Genomic DNA, 20,804 nt, shown 5'->3' with positions numbered 1-20,804 from the left:
GGGCCGACTGCGGCCCACAATCCATTTTTAATTGGCCCGCAGCAAATTCCAAAAATATATTTAGTTTACTTAAATAAACCAGGTGAGGCAATACGTACTTCACCTCGAATAAGTGGCCTGGCTGTTTGTGTATTTTACTGCATATGGCCCTTGGTGAAAAACGTTGAAAAAAGTTTGGACACCCGTGCCTTAGAGTCTCAGTTTAGATTATCTCTTGGGGCAATCATTTGAATGAGATACTACTCTTATTTGCCTTCTCCTTCAAATAATCTTTCAGGTATTGAAAGATATCTAATAACTAACACAGTGTCTGGCTCATAGCAGGCTTTCTGTTTACCAAACTAGATGGTTAAATTACACCAATTCATTAACCTTAGTCATCTCTCTCACGGTTTAGTAGACTTGGATTAATTATATCCGTCTCTCAACCACTCTCTCTCCAGACTGGAAAAAACAACAACTAGAAAGTCTCTCCACCCTTTTGATTAATTTGATGGAGTTTCTGGGGACTTTTATCAGTTGTTACATTTTCCTGCAGGAGCAGCTATGAGAATTTCCTATATGACTGTGGATGTAAATCCACTTTTGGTCTTTTATATGGAAAAAAATAAGGGTTTTGTTTTGTCATTGTTCTCAACACCCTTCCTGATGATGCCCACTATATTGTCTTTGAGGACCACAATCACAACTGGGCCAACTTCTTCACAGAATGATCAACAGTGATTTGTTTTACTCTAATAATCACATTGTGTATTGTCTAACTCCGAGACTAATGAGATGTTTCTCTTGCGATCATCTCCAGTGAGTATCCAGATAAATCTACAGGTACTCCAGCCGAAGGAGACACTGATGATTCCGGGTCTGAAGTGACCCTCTCACTTTTTATCATCAGCAAATCTGTCCCTAATGGGGAGGCTTTTCTGTAACAATTTCTTGGGAGAACTTTGCTGATCTCTCTGCTATGTATCCTGACTGCCCTAATTTTCTTCTGTATCTTGTTTTACAAGTTTGTAAATTGAGGGATAACATACATACATCTTCAGTGGTTTCTAGATCCGTTTCTTGAGTCATAACTGAGCCCATCGTATCATAAGCGTGGATGGGTTTGAATGACCTTATACAATGAAGTAGCTCTGACTGTTCTGCGCACTGGGTCTCAAGAGATCTTCCTGCAATTTTTTCTCATCAGTTTGCCTTCACTCCTTGCAGACAAACTGGTGAGAAACCTAAATGTACCGCCCATTAAAGGGTGTATTATTTTTATCTTTCTTCCTTTCTACCTAAGAGTTGCTGTAACAGCAACTGTCTGTGTTGGAAAACTAAAATATAAAAATATGACCTACGTGGCCAAATCCTACAAGGCGGTTTACTTCCTTATTTATGAATCAGAATCTGTCAGCACAACTTAGAATCTTGATTGTCAGCAGATACTGCAATTAAATATCCTCGCAAAGCCAGCAGAGGGTGCACCAGGGCACTAGAAATTTTACCCAAAATGTAGCAGTATCAATTTAACTCTAACAGCCAATCAACTTTTTCTCTTTTTGTGCTTTGGTATACTAAAGATAAACTTAATTTGAATCTGGGCTAAAATTCCTTCAAAGCATACTCCAATACTCCTGAAAGTGAAGTTCAGGATGAATAAGGAATACATGGTTAAACTTAGTCTGGCCAAACTGTAGGTGGAATAGAAGAAGACCTGAGCCATCTACTTCGTAAAAGTTCTGCTATGGAGTTCCACCCCACTCTCCGCAAAAGGTTCTGGGACATAGTGTTCTTTAGGGGAATGGGCACTGAACTGGGAGTCAAGAGACCAACTTCCATTCTAATTTTGACCATAGTTGTATGACTTTGGACAAATCACTTCCCCTTAAAGCCTATATGTTCTCCAAGGGTATCAAACAAAATGGATTTGTAGAGTCTCGTCCAACTCTTAAAAAATGGATTCCAATTGATGTCAGCAAATGTAAAGAGCCAGGATGCTTGCTTCTACTACTCAAAAAGATTAGAACAGAGAGAATAAAGGACAGAAGATAGGGAGCTGTATTTAAACCTAGACAGAACTACTTGAAGCACTATGCAAACAACAGGCAACTAAGTGCCATTACAGACCTAAGAGAGTCCTGCATCATCACAGAAGCCCAACAGTCCAGCTGTCCTGCTAATCCGCAGCCTATAAACATCGGTCTGTCCATTCCTAACGCCAAAAAGCCTTGGCCACCATTTGACTAAAGAAGTTCAAGTCCTTCATCTTTTCACAGAATATCAATGTTTAGCTGCTAAGTATTTCTACTGGGCATTGGAGGGGGTGGTGGATAGATAAAGGGAGCCAGAATCCTAGTTAATTATCATTTAGCTACAGTGTTTAAAGTTTCAAGTATGAGAAGCATGTCTACTGATTCTCTTCTTTGATAAGCTGTTATATAAGTTGGAGTGTGCTAGCAAGAACTTTTAAGGCTCAGGGCAACTTTACAATGCACATTACAGAAAACGTGTCAGTCTTAATATTCCGGTATTATCGTGAATGTGACACCAGCTTTGGATGGGTGGTCAAAGTAGCAAAATAATGTTTACAGAGTATGACAATGACACTGGATGTGGAAGTAAATACAGAAGGCCTGGGTCCCTCACCTCAAGGAACTTAATTTGCACAAATTACCCCCTTACCCAAGAGGAACAAATTCACTATTATTCTTTAGCCATCTCAAAAGGATTGGTGGATGCTCCTTTTAAGTTTCACATAAGACAAAATATGGAGGTCAAGAGAATACTTATTTTAAGTGCACTAAACGTACTTGAATAAGAGCTAGAAAAAGTAGAAAACAAACACTGAAGCTAATAGTTTGCTAACAAGGGCTAAACATCATTAAGATTGCAAAAATAAAACAAACAACAACAAAAAACTGGTCTTGAGAGATTACTCCTGAGGAATTTATTCCACTAGTAGCTTCCGGTTCTCAAGCTAGCAGCAGGGAAGATACTTCACACCGTCCCTCTCCATCCTACTCCCGAAAAAAGTCTGAACCGGCATGCAAAGGGTGAGTTTTATTTCCATAGATTTTTTAAATTGCTCTTTAGAAGTTGCCTAGCAAGACGGCATATTTCTACCAGAATTCCTCAGGGGCGCCGATCCTCACTAGAACACCGAGGACAATCAGTCTCAAGTTGCAGGTAAGTGTGAACAAGCCCACGTTCTGGTCAGCGCACAAGGACCTGCTCTGAAAGTACCATTAAAAGTTGTTTCAACGGGCGTGGAGCAGTTACTACAGCTGTTTACAGCTCCAATTCCAAAGGGGAGCCTGCTAGTGCTGGCATCAGCTCTGGACACGAAAAAACAAGCACCGCGGGCAGAGAACCTCACCAGGAGCGGAAGGGCCAAGCTGCTGCCGTTAGTCCGCCAGAGGGGCAGCGCCTGCACCTCCGCGCCGCGGCCGGGCCGGGAGCGTCGCCAACTTTCCCAGAGGCAGCCTGTAGCCGGGGGCGGCGGGCGCCGGCCAGAGCTCCCAAGCCCAGGGGTCCTTAGGAAGTCTGGGTTAGCTGGGCCAGGGACCGGGAACAACCTGCCCCGGGGCAACCTCTCTCCGGCTGGCGCGCCCCCTCCCTGGTCCTGCCCTCCAACTAGGCTCGAGGTGGCAGGGTCCCCCCCCTACTAGGTGACTCACCTGGTGCACGTCCTGGGAGTCTGGGGGGAGTGTGGTTTCTCCCGGTTCTAGCGGCTGCTGCTGAAGTGACGGCTGCCCAAAGTGGCGGGTGATGGGACCGTCGGGGTCCAGGCCACCGGGGCTGCTCAGGGTGCCAGAGGTGCCAGGAGTGCCAGGGGTGCCGGGGCCGCCAAGGCGGGACTCGGCTCCCCGTTCCCGCCGCAACTCGGAGCGCAACTCTAGGTAGCAACACAACGTCAGCAGGTGGAGGGCCAGCGAGAGGCCAAAGAATCCCAGGAAGAGCCGGCAGCTGTTCCCTTCGCCCGCCCGGGCAGGGGCCCCGCGACAGCCACAGTTCTGGCTCCCCCGCTCCCGCGGCGCTGCAGCGGGCAGGGGCTCCCTGCGCTCTACCTCGGGATAGCCCATGGCCTCCGGAGACGCCCACTCTCTGAGGCCCGGGAGCCGCCGCGTCTGCCTTAGCCGTTCACGACCCCTGACAGGCGGCTACTGTCCTGCCATGGGCTGGGGGCTGCAGGGACCCGTTCCAGCGCGACCGAGGCTGGGCGGGACGGAGCAGGGAGCAGCCGCATGTGCAGCTCCACTCCGAGGGGTGGGAAAGGGAGGAGGAGGGGCGGGAGAGGGGCGGCTCGGCCCGCCGAGGGAATGAGGGAGGAGGCCCTGGCCGACCCCGCCCCATCCCTCGAGCGGCTGCTGGGGCACCCAACCAGCGGGCCCGCCAAGCCTAGGTGCCCCGCCCCCTTTCGTTCCACCCCGGGCTTCCAGCCGTGGGGCGGGGCCTGGGGGCGTGTGGGTTCGCCTCTGCCTAGTGGCCCCACCCAGTTCTTCCCGCTTGCCCCGTTCCAGTTGGTGATTGCCTTTGTCGTTCATCCCTGGACTCCGCCCCAATTTAACCCTTTAGCGCCAGTACGGGGAAGGGGAGAGAGGGAGGGGGGAGTCTGAGAAGAATTGGTGAACCTTGGAAAGAAAGTAGAGCAAAGAAAAGGAGGCAGAAACTAGTATTAATAGAAATGTTTGCAATTAACTGCAGTTGCTAATAACATCATCCAGTACTTATCTGTTGCTTTCAATCTTCAAAGCATTTAACAGACGTTAAACTAATTAAAACAGTTCTGGGTTTGGAATGAAACCATGCCTGCTGTGTTTGCAATCCAATGGCGCGCCAAAAGAAAAGGAGACTCAGGAGCCAGGGAGGCACAGGGGGTGAGAATGGGTTGCAACTGAGGCAGCCCCACTCCTGATGTGCATCTGGGGCCTCAATCTAAGTGAGGAAGAAGCCCACCTGTGCCGGGAGGCACTGAAGTGATGTTGCCCCACGCAGGGTATAACAGTCCCCTAGGATTTCTTGATATACTAATTAATTCAACAAATATATATTGATCCCTTTACAATGTAGAGAGTGCTGTATGAGAGAATCTACAGCCAGTATATTTCTCTTCTTCCACCGCAGAAGGCATTTTGAGTGGAGAACATGTGCCTTCAATGAGCAAATGGGGAAACTGAGAGACAGAATGAGGTGGATTTTTACAAGGGTGGCCCACAGAAGGACCAGACAATATTGGCATCTCAATTTGCAGGCAACTGTTCTGGCCTCTCCACCCCTCCCTTCCTCTCCCTGGAGTAGTCCCTGGGGAAGGTTCAACAAGTCAGCCAAATGTTCCAGATGTACACTGCTGCAACCGCAGCATCTTCAACAGCTGCGCCAATCAGAAAAGGGTTCAGAGCAAAACAACAAAAAGAGTGGCAAACGTCAGAACAATAGACCCTGAAGTGAAGGATGGAAAGGATTAGTTGAGTTGCCATTGACAAGAGTTACTAGTCTGAGATTCTAGACAGCTACATGACCATTGAGGGAGGGGCGGGAGAGGTTATGTATACTTCCTGGCCACTAGGCACTCCCAGTCCCAAGTTATGAATAATTAGCAGTTTTATTGACTTGAAGAGAGTAGGCCTAAGTAAGAGCTAGGCTGGTGGGAAAGAAGAAAAATAGAGGGAATACAAAAGAAGAGAAACAACAAAACAGAAACAAAGCATATGGTGGGGAGGTCAATCTGGAGAGCACAGAGGTCAAAAACCTTACATATATTAGCCACAGCCAATTTTTCCTCCAGACACTCCAGGCCCGTATTCATGAAATATCAAGTTTGCAAAGAATACCACCATCACGCAGATAAGAAAATAAAAAGGGGCCTTTAACAGCTCATCTCAAGTGCTCCTTGTGCAGTCTAGGAACTCTAGATGCTAGGGAAACTGCCCGGCTGATTTACCTTAATTATCACAGCCCAGAACTATTAGAAATAATGCTAGACTAGGAGTCAGTAGACCTGCCCCTGCCACTGATTTGCTGGGTCACCCTGAGCAAGTCTCTGTGCTTTTGGGGACCTTGGTTTTTCCAACTGTGAAATGAGTAGTTTGAACTTTAACAGCTATGACATTGTGTTTTACCTGTGTCATCATAAGCTGTGCTAACTCGGTTGCATACACAGTTCAAAAAGGCTGTCCCTTCTCCCCCAAGTGAAAAGGGATGAGATAACAGCCATCTCCTGCTAGTGGTGCTCAGGGACCTTACTGGGCTCAGCTTACCATGTTCTACCAGGCTTTCAATAGCTTGACTAAGACACTGGGTTGCACCGTTGCCCTCAGAAGGCCCTACAAGTTGCATTTGCATTTGACCTGGGACCTCATCTTGGTTCCCCAGAGGAAGAACACAAGGTTTCATATGCAGCAAAAATGTTGGAATGGGACAACATAGTTATCCCATTGATGTACATAGTTATTTGTTAGAGTTTTGAAGTGTTATTTCAGTCAGCTGCTATGCTTCCATAAGTATCCCATCCTCTACAGCATAGGTCTCAAAACGATAGCCGGCAGGCCACATCCAACAAACAGCCATGTGTTTGGTTCAGTGTTGGCTAAAACTCTGAGTTAAAAAACAGTTAATTGCCAGCATTTAGAAATTAGGAGATTTTACATGAAAAAGTCCGATATCCTGCTTCTCTATTAACAAATGAGAAAGTCTGCTAACACTGGATCCACATTCCCATATGGCTGCAGTCAGCTAGAACTGCCCCCTTAAGAAAATCGTGAGTAATCGATTTCCACACAGTCATCAGGAAACCTGATAAATTCTTCAAGAATCAGATCATGTGTTCCCTCTGGTTTGGCCCAACAACTCACTTCAAATGGACTTTCCTTTATGCTTTCACCATATCCTGAGCATATCTCAATGATATCCCTTACCACATTGTATTCTTATTTCTCACCACTAAACTGTGAACTCCCTGATGGTAAGAACCATGTCCTTTTCATTTGGGTAGTCTCAGTACCTACATAGCACTTACCACATAGTAGGCACCAGTATTGTTTGTCAAATGAATGGGGCATGAAACCTGCTACTGTAACCTAGACTACCTAGAATTCCAAAAAGGGAAGTGGGCCAAGGGATGCCTGTCAGTACCACTTATGAAGCACGTACTGTGTGCAGAGCTATATAACACATTATGGAAAGATATAAAAGAAATTGAGCCGAAAGGACAATTGTGCAATTATCCTTTTATTTTATTTAGTATTAAGAGTTGTACACAATCCAGAAAACTAAATAATTGAGAAATTCAAATATCTTTGGTTTGTAGTATTTCATTGGATTTCCATCACATCAAGTTTCCCTTCCTAATTTTGTTTGTCTGGACCTAATATTAAAATAATATTAGTTGACAATACGTGAATAATAAATATTCAAAATGAATTGACAATCTCTGGTGGAATACAATAAACAGTTAGGCAGGAACTGGTTTCTTAATACCTCTTAGCTCTAGTTAATCCACAGAACAAATCATTGACACAGAGATCACAGAGATAACTCTCTGACCCACTTAGGGAGATAGGCCGTCAGGAGGAACACAGATTTAGGACTTAGATTCTGGTTTGAATCCCAGCATATTCACTTATCAGCTGTGTGACTCAGGACAAGTAGGTTTTGCTTGTCTTACAGGGCCTCAATTTTCTCATCTGTAAAACAGAGATGACAACATGTGCTTTGTAAGATAGCTGTGCTTAAATGGGATGCTATATGTCAAAGCGTCTGGCACATAATAAATGCACAGCAAGTGCTAGTTCCTGCTGTCTAAGAGACTTCCACCAAAAGGAGATGAGAGGAAAAACATATAACAGTATTCAAAAACATGACAGAAATACAAAAAAGCATCTACATACTTTGCCCTTGCCAAATGCTTGCGCCCTCTTCTTCTGCATTCTTAAAGTTTGAGATGGAACCCTTTGGTTCCCATCAGCCTTTCCTGAACTCTTGACTCGTCTGTCCAACTTCTTCCTCTCCATTTCTGCTTGGATGTCTAACAGACATCTTAAACTCAACATGACCCAAACCAAAGCTCTTCTCCCCTAAAATGTGCGTATTCCTTGGTCTTCTGCATCTCAGCAAATGGCAAGTTCATCTTCCCATTGCTCAAGACATGAAGTCATCCTTGAATCCTCTCTGTTTCGAACACCCCACATTTAATTTGTCAGTGAATGTTGTCAGTTCTGCCTTTAAAGTATACCAGAACCTGATCACTTCTCCCCACCTCCGTCACCATACTAGTCCAAGCCCCCATGCTCCCTCACTGAATTACTAGTTTACCCTTCTCTCAGGTCTCCATACTTTTTGCTTTTGTCCTTGCCACCCTAAAGTCTATTCCCTACCCTGTATTCAGAGGTATTCTGTTAAAAGTTAAGTCATATCTTATCACTCCTCCGCTTGAGATCCCCCAGTGGCTCCCTGCCTCCCTCAGAGTCCTTACCTTGGCCAACAAGGCCTTACATGTTCTGATTGGTAGCCACTTCCTGGGCTCCTCTCCTGCTACTCTTCTTGCACTCTGCTGCACACACGTTGACCTCTTTGCTGTTCCTTGAACTTGCAAAGCATGCTCCCACTTAAGGGTCTTTTTACGTGTATTTCCTTCTGCCTGAAATGCTATTCTTCCAGATAGCCACGTGACTTCTCTCTCACTTCTTCCAGGTCTCTTCTGAGATGTCACCTTATCAAAGAACCTTTTTTTGACCAATATCCCATCATTCTCTGTCCCCTTCCTTGCTGTGTTTTTCTTCTTAGCACTTATCACCATCTGACATATTGTATATGTCTTTGTTTTGTTGTGTAACTCCCTTACTGCCACACTAGAATATCTGCTCCATGAGGGCAGAGATTACTGTCTGTTTGTGGTCACTGTTTTTTCAATCAGACCAAAACAGTACCTGACACATAACACATAATCGACTCTCAATAAATGTGAATAGAATGATTGAATTCCTCCGTTAGTAGAGTAAGAGGAAGGACAAAGAAAGACTGGTCAGATGTGTCACTGGCTAGGTGGGACTTTTCTTCCAACATAGTAAAGCAGGAAGGAACATCTGTCTCATTTTGTATGAGACAACTCCCCCCGAGAAAGATATGCAAAAGGGCCATACAGCTAACTAGAGGAGGGGGTCAGAAAGGAAAGGAACATTGGTTGAACATTCATCTTCTATGCACCAGACTTTCTCATTAACTTCTGTGTGAGGTTAGTATTATGAACATTTCACAGATGAAAAATGGAGGCATTTAACCGAGAGGTACAATGACTGGCCCAAATTCGTATTGTAACTTAAGTGGTAGAGTATAAATTTGAATCTACATTTGGCTGGCTCAAAAATTCCATATTCTGTTCTCAACCTTACCAGCTACTGACAGAAAGATCGAAAATTCAGCTTCATAGAACTAGACACACAAAGACTGAGATTTCTGGAGTGGCAGAGTAATAAACCAGCTGGAAGTCAGAGTTTCTTCTTCCACTAGCCTGGCTGCTACTGCCACCACCTTTGTGCTCCAATTCCAAGGCCACTGTGCATACTATGGTTAGATGAATGTGCTGAAATCTGGGTCCCAATCAGGTCATTCTTCTGTAGAGTAACCTTTAATAACTTTCCATTGACTGCAGAACAGTAACCTAACTCCTTAGCCTGACATCCAAGGCCCTACAATCTGGCCCTAAACTACCATTTCAGCCATGCTATTGTTAGGCCTTGACAAAATTCTGCCTCTGCATAACTGCAGCTCTCATTGTCCAGAATAAATGTCTACATTCCTGCCTTTCTGCCTTTTGCTGACATTACTCCCCTTCCTCTTTCCAATATCCTGTCCCTTCCCCTTTGCCTATTGAAAATCAGCACATTCTTCAAGGCCCAGCTCAAGTTCCTTCTACTGACCCTGCCCGCCTCCAGTGCCCCCCACCAGGACACTGCCTATACAACTCCTCTGGCACTCAGAATACAGAACTAACAATTGCTAATTATTCCCCCATTCTGTGTGAGGGTCTCATTTCTCCCCAGATTATAGCCAATGCTCTTCAAAGGGGGGAGCCTATCTTAGCCCCCACAAGGCATACCTTGAGTAGGTGCTTAGAAAATCTTTGCTAATGGATTAAAGACTCTGAAGAGATGAATTTTAAACAGGGTGTTGAAGGCAGAAGCGGTCTGGGTTTGATGGCTGGCATAGAAATATTTGCAGAAATTCATAAAGCAATGATAAGGAGATAAAATTCTTCTTGCTGTAAGGGAGCAAGATGGCACAACATTAACATGGAATATTTATTTTTGCAATAAAGTCTTTGGCTACTCATGGGTGGCTGAGCATATGTGGAGGCTCTCACTTCATGAGAGGAATTTTTCATTCAAAAATAGAAAACCTTGTTGCTTTCAGAATGTCGTTTGCATCGATCCCCTGCAATGTGTGTCAGCACCACCATTCAGGCCACCAATAGCCTAGAAACAGAGTGCATATTCCACAGACATTGCTACATGTCACAGTGAGATCACAGATTCAGTTTTGGGCAAGAGTAAGGCTTTAAGAAGGTATTCAGCAGTATCTTTACAGGTTCTCACATCCTCCAAACAACTATGTGTGGTAGATAGAGTAGCCATTTGCCTTTATTTAACAGGGGAGGAAACTGAAGCCCAGAGAGACAGAACGACTTATTTAAGGTCACTCTATCAGAGTACCTGACTCTTGGTCTAGAGTTCTTTTTTCTTACCAAACTGTCATATTTTGCTATCATGCTTATGTTTTCTATTTGGTCTAGCCAAAGAGTTTATTGACTGTGCCCATAGTATTCATTTCCTGGTCAGAATTAGGGAACAGATTTAAGGGTCTGAGCTCGGGAGAGTCAAGCACTTTTAGGATTCAATCTTTTTTTTATTTTTATTTTATTTTTTATTTTTATTTATTTATTTATTTATTTTTTTGACTCTGGGAAAAGCAACCTGAGATCGAATTTGAAAGGCTCTAGAGTTATAATAACTTTCCCAAACTCTCCTCAGCTACCCCCTACCCTACCCCTACTAGATTACATTGAGAGAATACTATTGGCTTTGGAAGGTTTAAGTATCACATGCATTCAACAAATATTCATAGAGTTCCTGCTATGTGCCAGGCACCACTCTAAGTGCTGGGGATACAACTATTGAATAAGTGAAGAATTAATACAATGTACAATTAGAACACCATTTTTGAAAATTAACTCTGTTTTTCACAAATACAGCATGACAACAGAGTGCCTTTAAACGGCCTTATCTCTTCTCCCACTAAATCTCTGAGCTGGGCCAGACTCACAGACTCACTCTTAAGGGTTGGGAAGTGTCATGTCCTAAGAGTTTCTTGGACTCCAAACTACTGCAATTCAAAGGCTTTCCTCTAAACAACTCAGGAAAACTAGCCCTGGGCAAAGAAATGCAAATTAAGCAGCCTATTGTTAGAATTTAAGCACCTCTCTTATCTGCTTAGCACTTGCTGAGTAAAAGCCCAGGGAAGGAATCTACAGGGTAACAGCCTGGTTTCTGGAAGGATGGGAAGTTTGGAAGTGCCTAAGTTAAGTGCCAAGTTGAACGGTTGAACTTGAGTCTTAGGGCATCAGTGTTTAATATAGACATGTGTATGTATGTATATGCGTGTGTGTGTGTATATATATATATATATATATATACACACACACACACACACACACACACCGGGGATACCAAAAAATGTATACACATGACATGTATTCATATATTGAGCATTAACAATTTTAATAGTTTTTTCCTTTCTTAAAATGCGTATACATTTCTTTGGCACCCTCTCTATATGTATATGAGGTTAAACAATTAAGTTCGCAAAGTTGTTGCAGTGTTGCTAACCATTTTTTTATACCAGAGGGATTATTCATTATGAATTTGTACCAACTGGACACACAGTTAACCAAGTTTACTATGTGGAAGTGCTGAAAAGGCTGCGGGAAAAAGTTAGACGACCTGAACTTTTCGCCAACAATTCATGGCTCTTGCATCATGAAAATGCACCAGCTCACACGGCACTGTTTGTGAGGAAGTTTTTAGCCAGTAAACAAATAACTGGATTGGAACACCCTCCCTACTCACCTGACCTGGCCCCCAAATGACTTCTTTCTTTACCTGAAGATAAAGGAAATATTGAAAGGAAGACATGCTGATGACAATGAGGACATCAAGAGTAATACAATGACAGCTCTGATGGCCATTCCAGAAAAAGAGTCCCAAAATTGCTTTGAAGGGTGGACTAGGCACTGGCATCAGTGCACAGCTTCCCAAAGGGAGTACTTCAAAGGTGACCATAGTGATATTCAGCAATGAGATACGCAGCACTTTCTAGGATGAGTTCGCAAACTTAATTGTCTGACCTCAGTTTGTGTGTGGAGACAGAGAGACAGAGACAGAGATTGAGACATACAGAGAGGAGGTATGAGAGGAACCTTTTTAAAATGGAAAGTGCTATATAAATGTAAGATATTAAGATAATAGCTACCTTGCAATGAGCAGCTACTATGTGCCAGGCACTATGCTAGATAAAATTACATTATGTATATCTCATTTAATTTTCAGGAACCACTTTTCAAGGGAAGTTCCTCATTTTCCTACATGTTAAAAAAAGGTTCAAAGAAAAGTGAAGTAATGTGCGTAATTTCCCTTCGCTTGTAAATGGTAGTACTAGGATTCAAATCTAGGTCTTTCCTGATTGAAAAGTCCACATTCACTCCATTATGCTATGATGAACAACTTCTTTTGCACATTCAGAAGCCCCCAAATAAGGAGTTTTCTGCAATTTTCAAGGTAGAATCTATTAGATGTTTGATGGTAGATACCCTTTCCCCATCCCAATCTGATTTCACAGTGTAATGGGAAGGTATGATACTGCAGCCAAGCCAAACTAGATCTTGAAAATAACAAAACTAAAAGTATAGCAGCAGAAAATACGAACAGACCCAGGAGATTACAGACATACCTCATTTTATTGCAGTTCATAGTTATTGCGTTTTTACAAATTGAAGGTTTGTGGAAACTCTGTATGAAATAAATCTATCAGCACCATTTTTCCAACAGCATTTGCTCACTTCATGTCTCTGTGTAACATTTTGGTAATTCTCGCCATATTTCAAACTTTTTCATTATTATTATATTTGTGATGGAGATGTGTGATCAGCAATCTTTGATGTTACCATTGTAATAGTGTTGAGGCTCCATGAAGCGCACCCATATAAGATGGAGAACTTAATTGAAAAATGTGTGTGTTCTGACTGCTCCACCGACCAGCCATTCCCCCATCTCTTGCCCTCTCCTCCCTATTCTGTGAGACAGAACAATATTGAAATGAGGCCAGTTAATGACCTTACCATGGCCTCTAAGTGTTCAAGTGAAAGGAAGAGTCACACGTCTCTCACTTAAACCCAAAAGCTAAAAATGCTTAAGCGCAGTGAGGAAGGAGTGTCAAAAGCTGAGGTAGGCCAAAAACTAGGCATCTTGCACCAACCAATTAGCCAAGTTGTGAAAGCAAAGGAAACATTCTTGAAGTAAATTGAAAGTCCTACTGCAGTAAATACACAAATGGTAAGAAAGTGAAACAGCCTTATTGCTGATATGGAGAACGTTTTGTGGGTCTGAAAAGAGAGCAAACCAGCCACAACATTCCCTAAGCCAAAGCCTAATCCATAGCAAGGCCCTAACTCTCTTCAGTTCTAGGAAGGCTGAAAGGGGAGGAAGCTGCAGAAGAAAAGTTTGCAGGTGGCAGAGGTTGGTTCACGAGGTGTAAGGAAAGAAGCCGTCCCCCTAACATAAAGTGCAAGGTGAAGCAGCAAATGCGGATGGAGAAGCTGCAGCAAGTTATCCAGAAGTTCTAGCTGAGTAATGAAGGTGGCTACACTAAACGACAGATTTTCAGTGTAGACAAAACAGCCTCATATTGGGAGAAGATGCCATCTAGGACCTTCACAGCTAGAGAGGAGAAGTCAGTGCCTGGCTTCAAAGCTTCAGAGGACAGGCTGACTCTGATTAAGGATTAATGCGGCTGGTGACTTGAAGTTGAAGCCAACGCTCAATTACCATCTGAAAATCCTAGGCCTGGAAGACAGCACATCTGTTTACAACACGGTTTACTGAATATTTTAAGCCCACTGTTGAGACCTACTGCTCAGAAAAAGAGACTCCTTTTAAAATATGACTGCTCGTAGACAGTGCACCTGGTCACCCAAGAGCTCTGATGGAGGTGGACAATGAGATCAATGTGGTTTTTGTGTCTGCTGACACAACACCCAGTTTGCAGCTCACGGATCAAGGAGTAACTTTGACTTTCAAGTCTTACTATTTAAGAAATACATATTGTCAGGTTACAGCTGCCATAGATAGCGATTCCTCTGATGGATCCTGGCAAAGTAAATTGAAAACCTGCAAAGAATTCACCATTCTAGGTGCCATTGAGAACATTAGTGATTCATGGGAAGAGGTCAAAATATCAGCATTAACAAGAGTTTGGAAGAAGTGGACTCCAACCCTCCTAATGACTTTGAGGGCTCGAGACTTCAGGGGAGGAAGTAAGTGCAGATGTGGTGGAAACAGCAAGAGAACGAGATTTAGAAGTGGAGCCTTGAAGGTGTGACTGAGTTGCTGCAATTTCATGGTAAAACTTGAGTGGATGAGGCGTTGCTTCTTACGGATGAGCAAAGACAGTGGTTTCTTGAGATGGAAGCTACTCCTGGTGAAGATGCTGTGAAGACTGTTGAAATGACAACAAAGGATTGAGAAGATTACATACACTTAGTTGATAAAGCAGTGGCAGGGTTTGAGAGAACTGACTCCACTTTTGAGAGTTCTGCTGTGGGTAAAATACTATCAGACAGCATCACAAGCTACCGAGATGTCATTCATGAAAGGAAGAGTAAATTGATGCAGCAAACTTAATTGTTGTCTTATTTTAAGAAATTGCTTAGCATAATAATCTCAAGATCCATCCACGTTGTCGCAAATGGCACTATTTCATCTTTTCTTATGGCAGAGTAGTATTCCATTGTGTATATATACCACATCTTCTTTATCCATTCATCTATCGAAGGACACTTTGGTTGTTTCCATGTCTTGGCCACCGTAAACAAAGCTGCAATGAACATCAGAGCACATATATCTTTATAGATAAATGTTTTCAGATTTTTGGGGTACATACCCAGGAGAGGAATTGCTGGGTCGTATGGTAAGCCATAAGAAAAGATGAAATAGTGCCATTTGCAGCAACATGGAAGGATCTTGAGATTATTATGCTAAGCGAAATAAGTCAGACAGAAAAAGCAGAGAACCATGTGATTTCACTGATATGTGGTATATTAAACTGAAAACAACAAAAGAACAAGAAAAACAAATGAAGAAACAAAACTCATGGATACAGACTATAGTTCAGTGGTTACAATAGGTTAAGGGGCGGGGGTTGGTAGATGAGGGTAAAGGGGATCAAACATATGGTGATGGAAAGAGAACTGACTCTGGGTGGTGAAAACACAATGTGATATATAGGTAATGTATTACAGAATTGTATACCTGAAATCTATGAAACTTTGCTAACAATTGTTACCCCAGTAAACTTTAATTTAAAAACATAGTTAAATTAAAAACATCATGGTGAACAGAGCTGAATGCTTCCAGTTCATAGAAAAAGGCAAAAAGAGAGGCCCATTTGGGTTAGTAAGGCCCTGTCAAAAGGCAAGCTGGCATTAAAGAATAATTTTTAAAGGTAAAATCATGACTCCTATGCAAATATAGTAAAAGGAACACATGTCAAAAATTTTCTAACTCATTAATTAATGAGGGAAGCAGTAAAATGTTACAAGCAGTTCAAAGGAGAATTCAAAGGACACAGATTCCCATAGGCAATTAGGAATGCTAGAATTAATTTTCAAATAGATACAAAACTGGTCAATATCCATGGGACAAAAATCAATTGCATTACACCAGACAGAATTCATTTGCATTTCTATGGATGAGAAAGATTTGTATTCCTCTCGGCTTTCTGTAATTTATAGAGTTGTTAAATAGCTCAAAGCCAATGAAAGGCACATAACTCAGAAGAGTGCATAAGTCAGGGCAACCGATAATCTTTTTTGTCCATTCAAAGTCTTTCACAAATTTCCTTGACACTAGAAAGAACTGTTGCAGCCAGACTGCTATAAGGTCAGCAGTCCCCATAACCCTTGGGGCCCTGGTCATGAGGTAGCCAGGGAGATGGCCTGAGGAAACTCTTGGAAGTATAAGTTGATGCTTAAAAAAGAATTAGCAATGCCTAAAATGGATTAAAGCAACTAAGGTGGCTTGTATGCCAAATAAACTTTAACAAACTTAAAAAAATCAAAGTGCTCCATAACCACAAAAGAAGAAAGACAGAAAGAAAATAAAGAAAAATGGACGGAAGGAAGTAAGGAAAGAAGGAAGGAAAGGAAGAAAGGAAAAGAAAGAAACCAAGGTGGCTCTTCCAAAGTCTCCAGAGATAGAAAATCTGACAAGTGGAAAAATCTACCCATGAGACTAAAAATAGTGGGTGATGGCCTGAGAAGGTCTGTGTAAGAAAATACACATCTCTCTCCCTTATTCTGTCTTGCAGAGCCCAACTCAGGACATCTGGTTGAAATACACCTTGATTCTTGTCTAGCAACAAAGGGCAAGTAAATGCAGTCCCCGTGAGCAGACCCATTGGGAAACTTCAGGAACACATTAGGGAGAATTGTGAAGAATTCTGCCAATTTTTCAAGCACTTCACATGTTGTATAACTGATTTTATATTAAGTGCCTGCACACCTTTTGGTTTTCTATATGCCTGAAAACCAGTAGAAGTCCAGAAAGAAAAAGCAAGCCGCTGTCTTTCCATTGGCAGTGTTCTCGATTCGTAGGCAGTCCTTCGGCTTGCCTTTTGTCTCATCCCTTCATTGACCGGCTTGGAGATACCTGGCATCCTAGCATCTCTTACGTAGTGTGGAAGAACAACACATGGCATGGAGTAACCTGAATGTTTTTGTAGTTGCCTCGTTACCCTTGCCCCTCTCCAGCAACAACCCACACAGTTAAGCAGCTGGAATAGCTATGAAATAGACAATTTATATACAAAAAAAATAAATAAATCACTAGATTATGATTCAGGAGCCACTCAGATCTAATTCCAGGTGCAAGAGCCCTTCCAGTTCTTAATGATGTGATTTAACACATTCAACCATACTGGCACTAAAGAACAATAACCATTTTGTACTTATTAAGTAGCAAATATTGTCAAACACAATGTTGATTTGGCTTGGGGGGAAAGGATAGAAAGATATCTTTATACTGCTCCAGCAGCAGGATAAATTAGGACAATTCTTTGGAAGGGCAGTTTGGCAACACATATCAGAAGTCATAAAAAAAAATTCGTGTCCTTTCATGTAGCAATTCCACTCCTGGAAATTTGTGATTAAGGTAATCATTCAGAAGAGGGGGAAAAACTGTATATACAAATACATTGTATATACCATTATGTACAATCTCAAAAAAACTGTTAATAGTCAAATGTCCAACAAAATCAGAGTAGTTAAGTGAAGTAGGACACACAGATTGAACGGAATATTACGTACGCAATAAAAATAATAATTCTGAAGACTGCTATAAACATAGAAAAGCCTAAACACAATAAAATTAAGAGGTTAAGAGCAAAAATAGCACACAGAATTGTATAGACATTTTCATTGTAACTCTATAAAAACATAGCTCCAGAAACCATTGCATTGGGTGGTAGAATAACATAAAAAGAATTTCTTTTTTTTTCCTTTACAGAGTACAGTTTCTAAAGTAAGTTAAAGATCATTTTAAAGCCAATGAATTAAAAAAAAAACAAGTGCTGGCCTAACATCTAGGAGCCTAATATTAGACTATCTCGTCCCCCTGGCCAGCCCTTCCAGGTCTATTGCCTCCTGCTGTCTGCTTCTAATCCTGAAGGAGGGAAAGAGAGAGGAGATACTCAAATATCTAGAGAGAATATACCATTTTATTCCCACCAGCAGCGTATGGGTAACCCAGTTTCTCTGAATCCTCACCAGCACTTGGTGTTGTCACTACTTTTTTTTTTTTTTTTTGGCCATCCTGATAGGTATGTAGTAATATCTCGTTATGCCCACAACACAGAGCAATTTTCATTGTCCTAATGGCTAGTGATATTGACATAATTTCATGAGCTTATTTGTCATCTGCATATCTTCTTGATCTCTTCATGTCTTTTATCCATTTTCTAATTGGATTGGGTATTTTTTACTGCTAAGTTTTGAGAGTTCTTTATATATTCTAGATGCAAGTCCTTTTTTCTTTTTTTTAAATTTTATTTTATTAAATTTATTGGGGTGACAATTGTTAGTAAAATTACATAGATTTCAGGTGTACAATTCTGTATTACATCATCTATAAATCCCATTGTGTGTTCATCACCCAGAGTCAGTTCTCCTTCCATCACCATATGATGCAAGTCCTTTTTTCAAATATGTGATTTCCAAATATTTTCTCGCAGTCTGTAGCTTGTCTTTTCCATCCTCTTAACACAACTTTTTTTTTTTTTTAAAGATTTTATTGGTGAAGGAGAACAGGACTTTATTGGGGAATAGTGTGTACTTCCAGGCCTTTTTTCCAAGTCAAGTTGTTGTCCTTTCAATCTTAGTTGTGGAGGGCGCAGCTCAGCTCCAGGACCAGGTGCCGTTGCAGTTGCAGGGGGAACAGCCCACCATCCCATGAGTGAGTCGAACCGGCAACCTTGTGGTTGAGAGTCCGCACTCCAACCGACTGAGCCATCTGGGAGCTCAGCGGCAGCTCAGCTCAAGGTGCGGCGTTCATCTTAGTTGCAGGGGGCGGAGTCCACCATCCCTTGCGGGACTCAAGGAGTTGAACCCGCAACTTTGTGGTTGAGAACCCACTGGCCCACGTGGGAATCCAACCGTGAGCCTTCAGAGTTAGGAGCATGGAGCTCCAACCGCCTGAGCCACCAGGCCGACCCTTAACACAACTTTTAACAGAGCAAAAGGTTTTCTTTAACTTTGATAAAGTCCAATTTATAAATATTTGTTTATAGATCACGTATTTAGTGTAAAGTCTAAGAACTCTGGATAGTCCTATATCCCAGAAATTTTCTCTTTTTCCCTTAAATTTTGTAGGAATTAGTTTTAATTAGTTCAATTAGTAAAATTTAGTTTTACACTTAAGCTTGTGATCCATATTGAGTTAATTTTGTATAAGGTGTGAGGTTTTGATAGAGGTTAATTTTTCTGCCTATGTATATTCAATTGCTCTAGCATTATTTATTAAAAAGTTTATGCTTCCTCAGTTGAATTGGTTTTGTACCTTTATCAAAAATCAGTTGGATATATTTGTGTGGCTCTATTTCTAGGTTCTCTAGTCTGTTCTATCAATCTATGTGTCTATCCTTCTTCCAATATGACAGTGTTTGATTATCGTGGCTATTTAGTAGGTCTTACTATTAAGTAGAGTGGTTCCTCCCACTTTATTCTTCTTTTTGAAGATTGCTTTAGTCAATCAAGGTCCTGTGCCTTTCTTTATAAATTTTAGAATAAGCTTGTCTACATCTACAAAGAAAAAAAGTAGCTGGGATATTTTAACAGCTTTGTTAGTATACAATTGGCATGTAATAACATTGCACATATTTAAAGTATACAATTGAATAAGATTTGACATATACACACACCACCACAATTAAGATACAGAACACACCCGTTACCCTCCAAAGTTTCCTCATGCTCCTTTGTAATCCCTCTCCATTCAGTCTTGTCTCAAGACAACTACTGATCTAATTTCTGTCATCATCCATTTGTTTGCATTTCTTAGAGTTTAATATAAAAAGAGTCATATGGAATAGTTTATTTATTTTTAATGTGGAGAATATGGACATATCACAGTTTGTTTATCCATTCCCTAATTGAGGGACATTTGAGTTGTTTTCCATTTTTGGCCAGTACAAATAAAGCTGCAATGAATATTTATGTACAAGTATTTCTTTTGATATATGCTTTAATTTCTCTTGGGTATGGTTGGATGATATGGCAAATGCATGTTTAGCTTTTTACGAACCTGCCAAACTGTTTTCCAAAATGGTTGTACTATTTATATTCATTCCCTTGGCAATGTATGAGTTCTGGTTCCTCCACATTATTGCCAGCTCTTGGTATGGTCAAAATTTTAACTCTAGCCATTCTAATAGTTTGCTTCTCATTGCAGTTTTATTCACATTTCCCCAATGACTGATGCTAAGCATATTTTCATGTGCTTATTTGCCATTCATACAGAGGGTGCCAAAAAACGTATACACATTTTAAGAAAGGAGAAATGTATTAAAAGTATAATACTCAATATGTACTGATAACAAAAGATGAATACAAGTCACATGTGACTTCTGCAATTACAAGAGGTGCTCAAAGTGGTTACCATCAGTGTCCAGACACTTCTGATAACGGCAAACTACTGCTTGAGCAACGTTGACCACAGTGTTCACTTGTATATATTTTTTGGCACCCCCGGTATATTTTATTTGGTAAAATGTCTGTCTATATCTTTTGCCATTTTTAATTGGGCTGTTCATTTTCTTAGTGATAAGTTTCAACAGTTCTTTATATATTCTGGTACAAGTCTTTATCAGATATATGCTTTGCACATATATTCTCTGGTTCTGTGGGCTGTCTTCCAACTTTCTACACCATGTCATGTCTTTTGAAGAACAGAAGTTTTTCCTTTTTATGAAGTCCAATTTATCAATTTTTTATGGATTTTGTT

General features: G+C 41.6%; 1 protein-coding gene across 7 annotated transcripts in view; it reads right to left on the bottom strand.

Annotated features, from left to right (window-relative positions):
• EDA (ectodysplasin A) overlaps positions 1–4,261 on the bottom strand; it is a 292,946-nt gene extending 288,685 nt beyond the window's left edge. For 6 of the 7 annotated variants that reach the window (XM_019747910.3, XM_019747911.3, XM_074323702.2 and 3 more), the window contains exon 1: positions 3,663–4,261. In XM_019747910.3, coding sequence (XP_019603469.1) covers positions 3,663–4,067 — 405 coding nt within the window. In that variant the 5' untranslated portion in view covers positions 4,068–4,261. The remainder of the gene's footprint in view (positions 1–3,662) is intronic. The other variant, XM_088794813.1, reaches the window with a different exon arrangement.
• Between the last annotated feature and the right edge of the window lie 16,543 nt (positions 4,262–20,804).

Source organism: Rhinolophus sinicus, chromosome 18 (genome assembly GCF_057876585.1).
Source record: "Rhinolophus sinicus isolate RSI-liver-muscle chromosome 18, RSI-T2T, whole genome shotgun sequence".
Classification (NCBI taxonomy): domain Eukaryota; kingdom Metazoa; phylum Chordata; class Mammalia; order Chiroptera; family Rhinolophidae; genus Rhinolophus; species Rhinolophus sinicus.
Note: the sequence above shows the minus strand (reverse complement) of the source record. Positions and strands in the feature narration are given on the sequence as shown.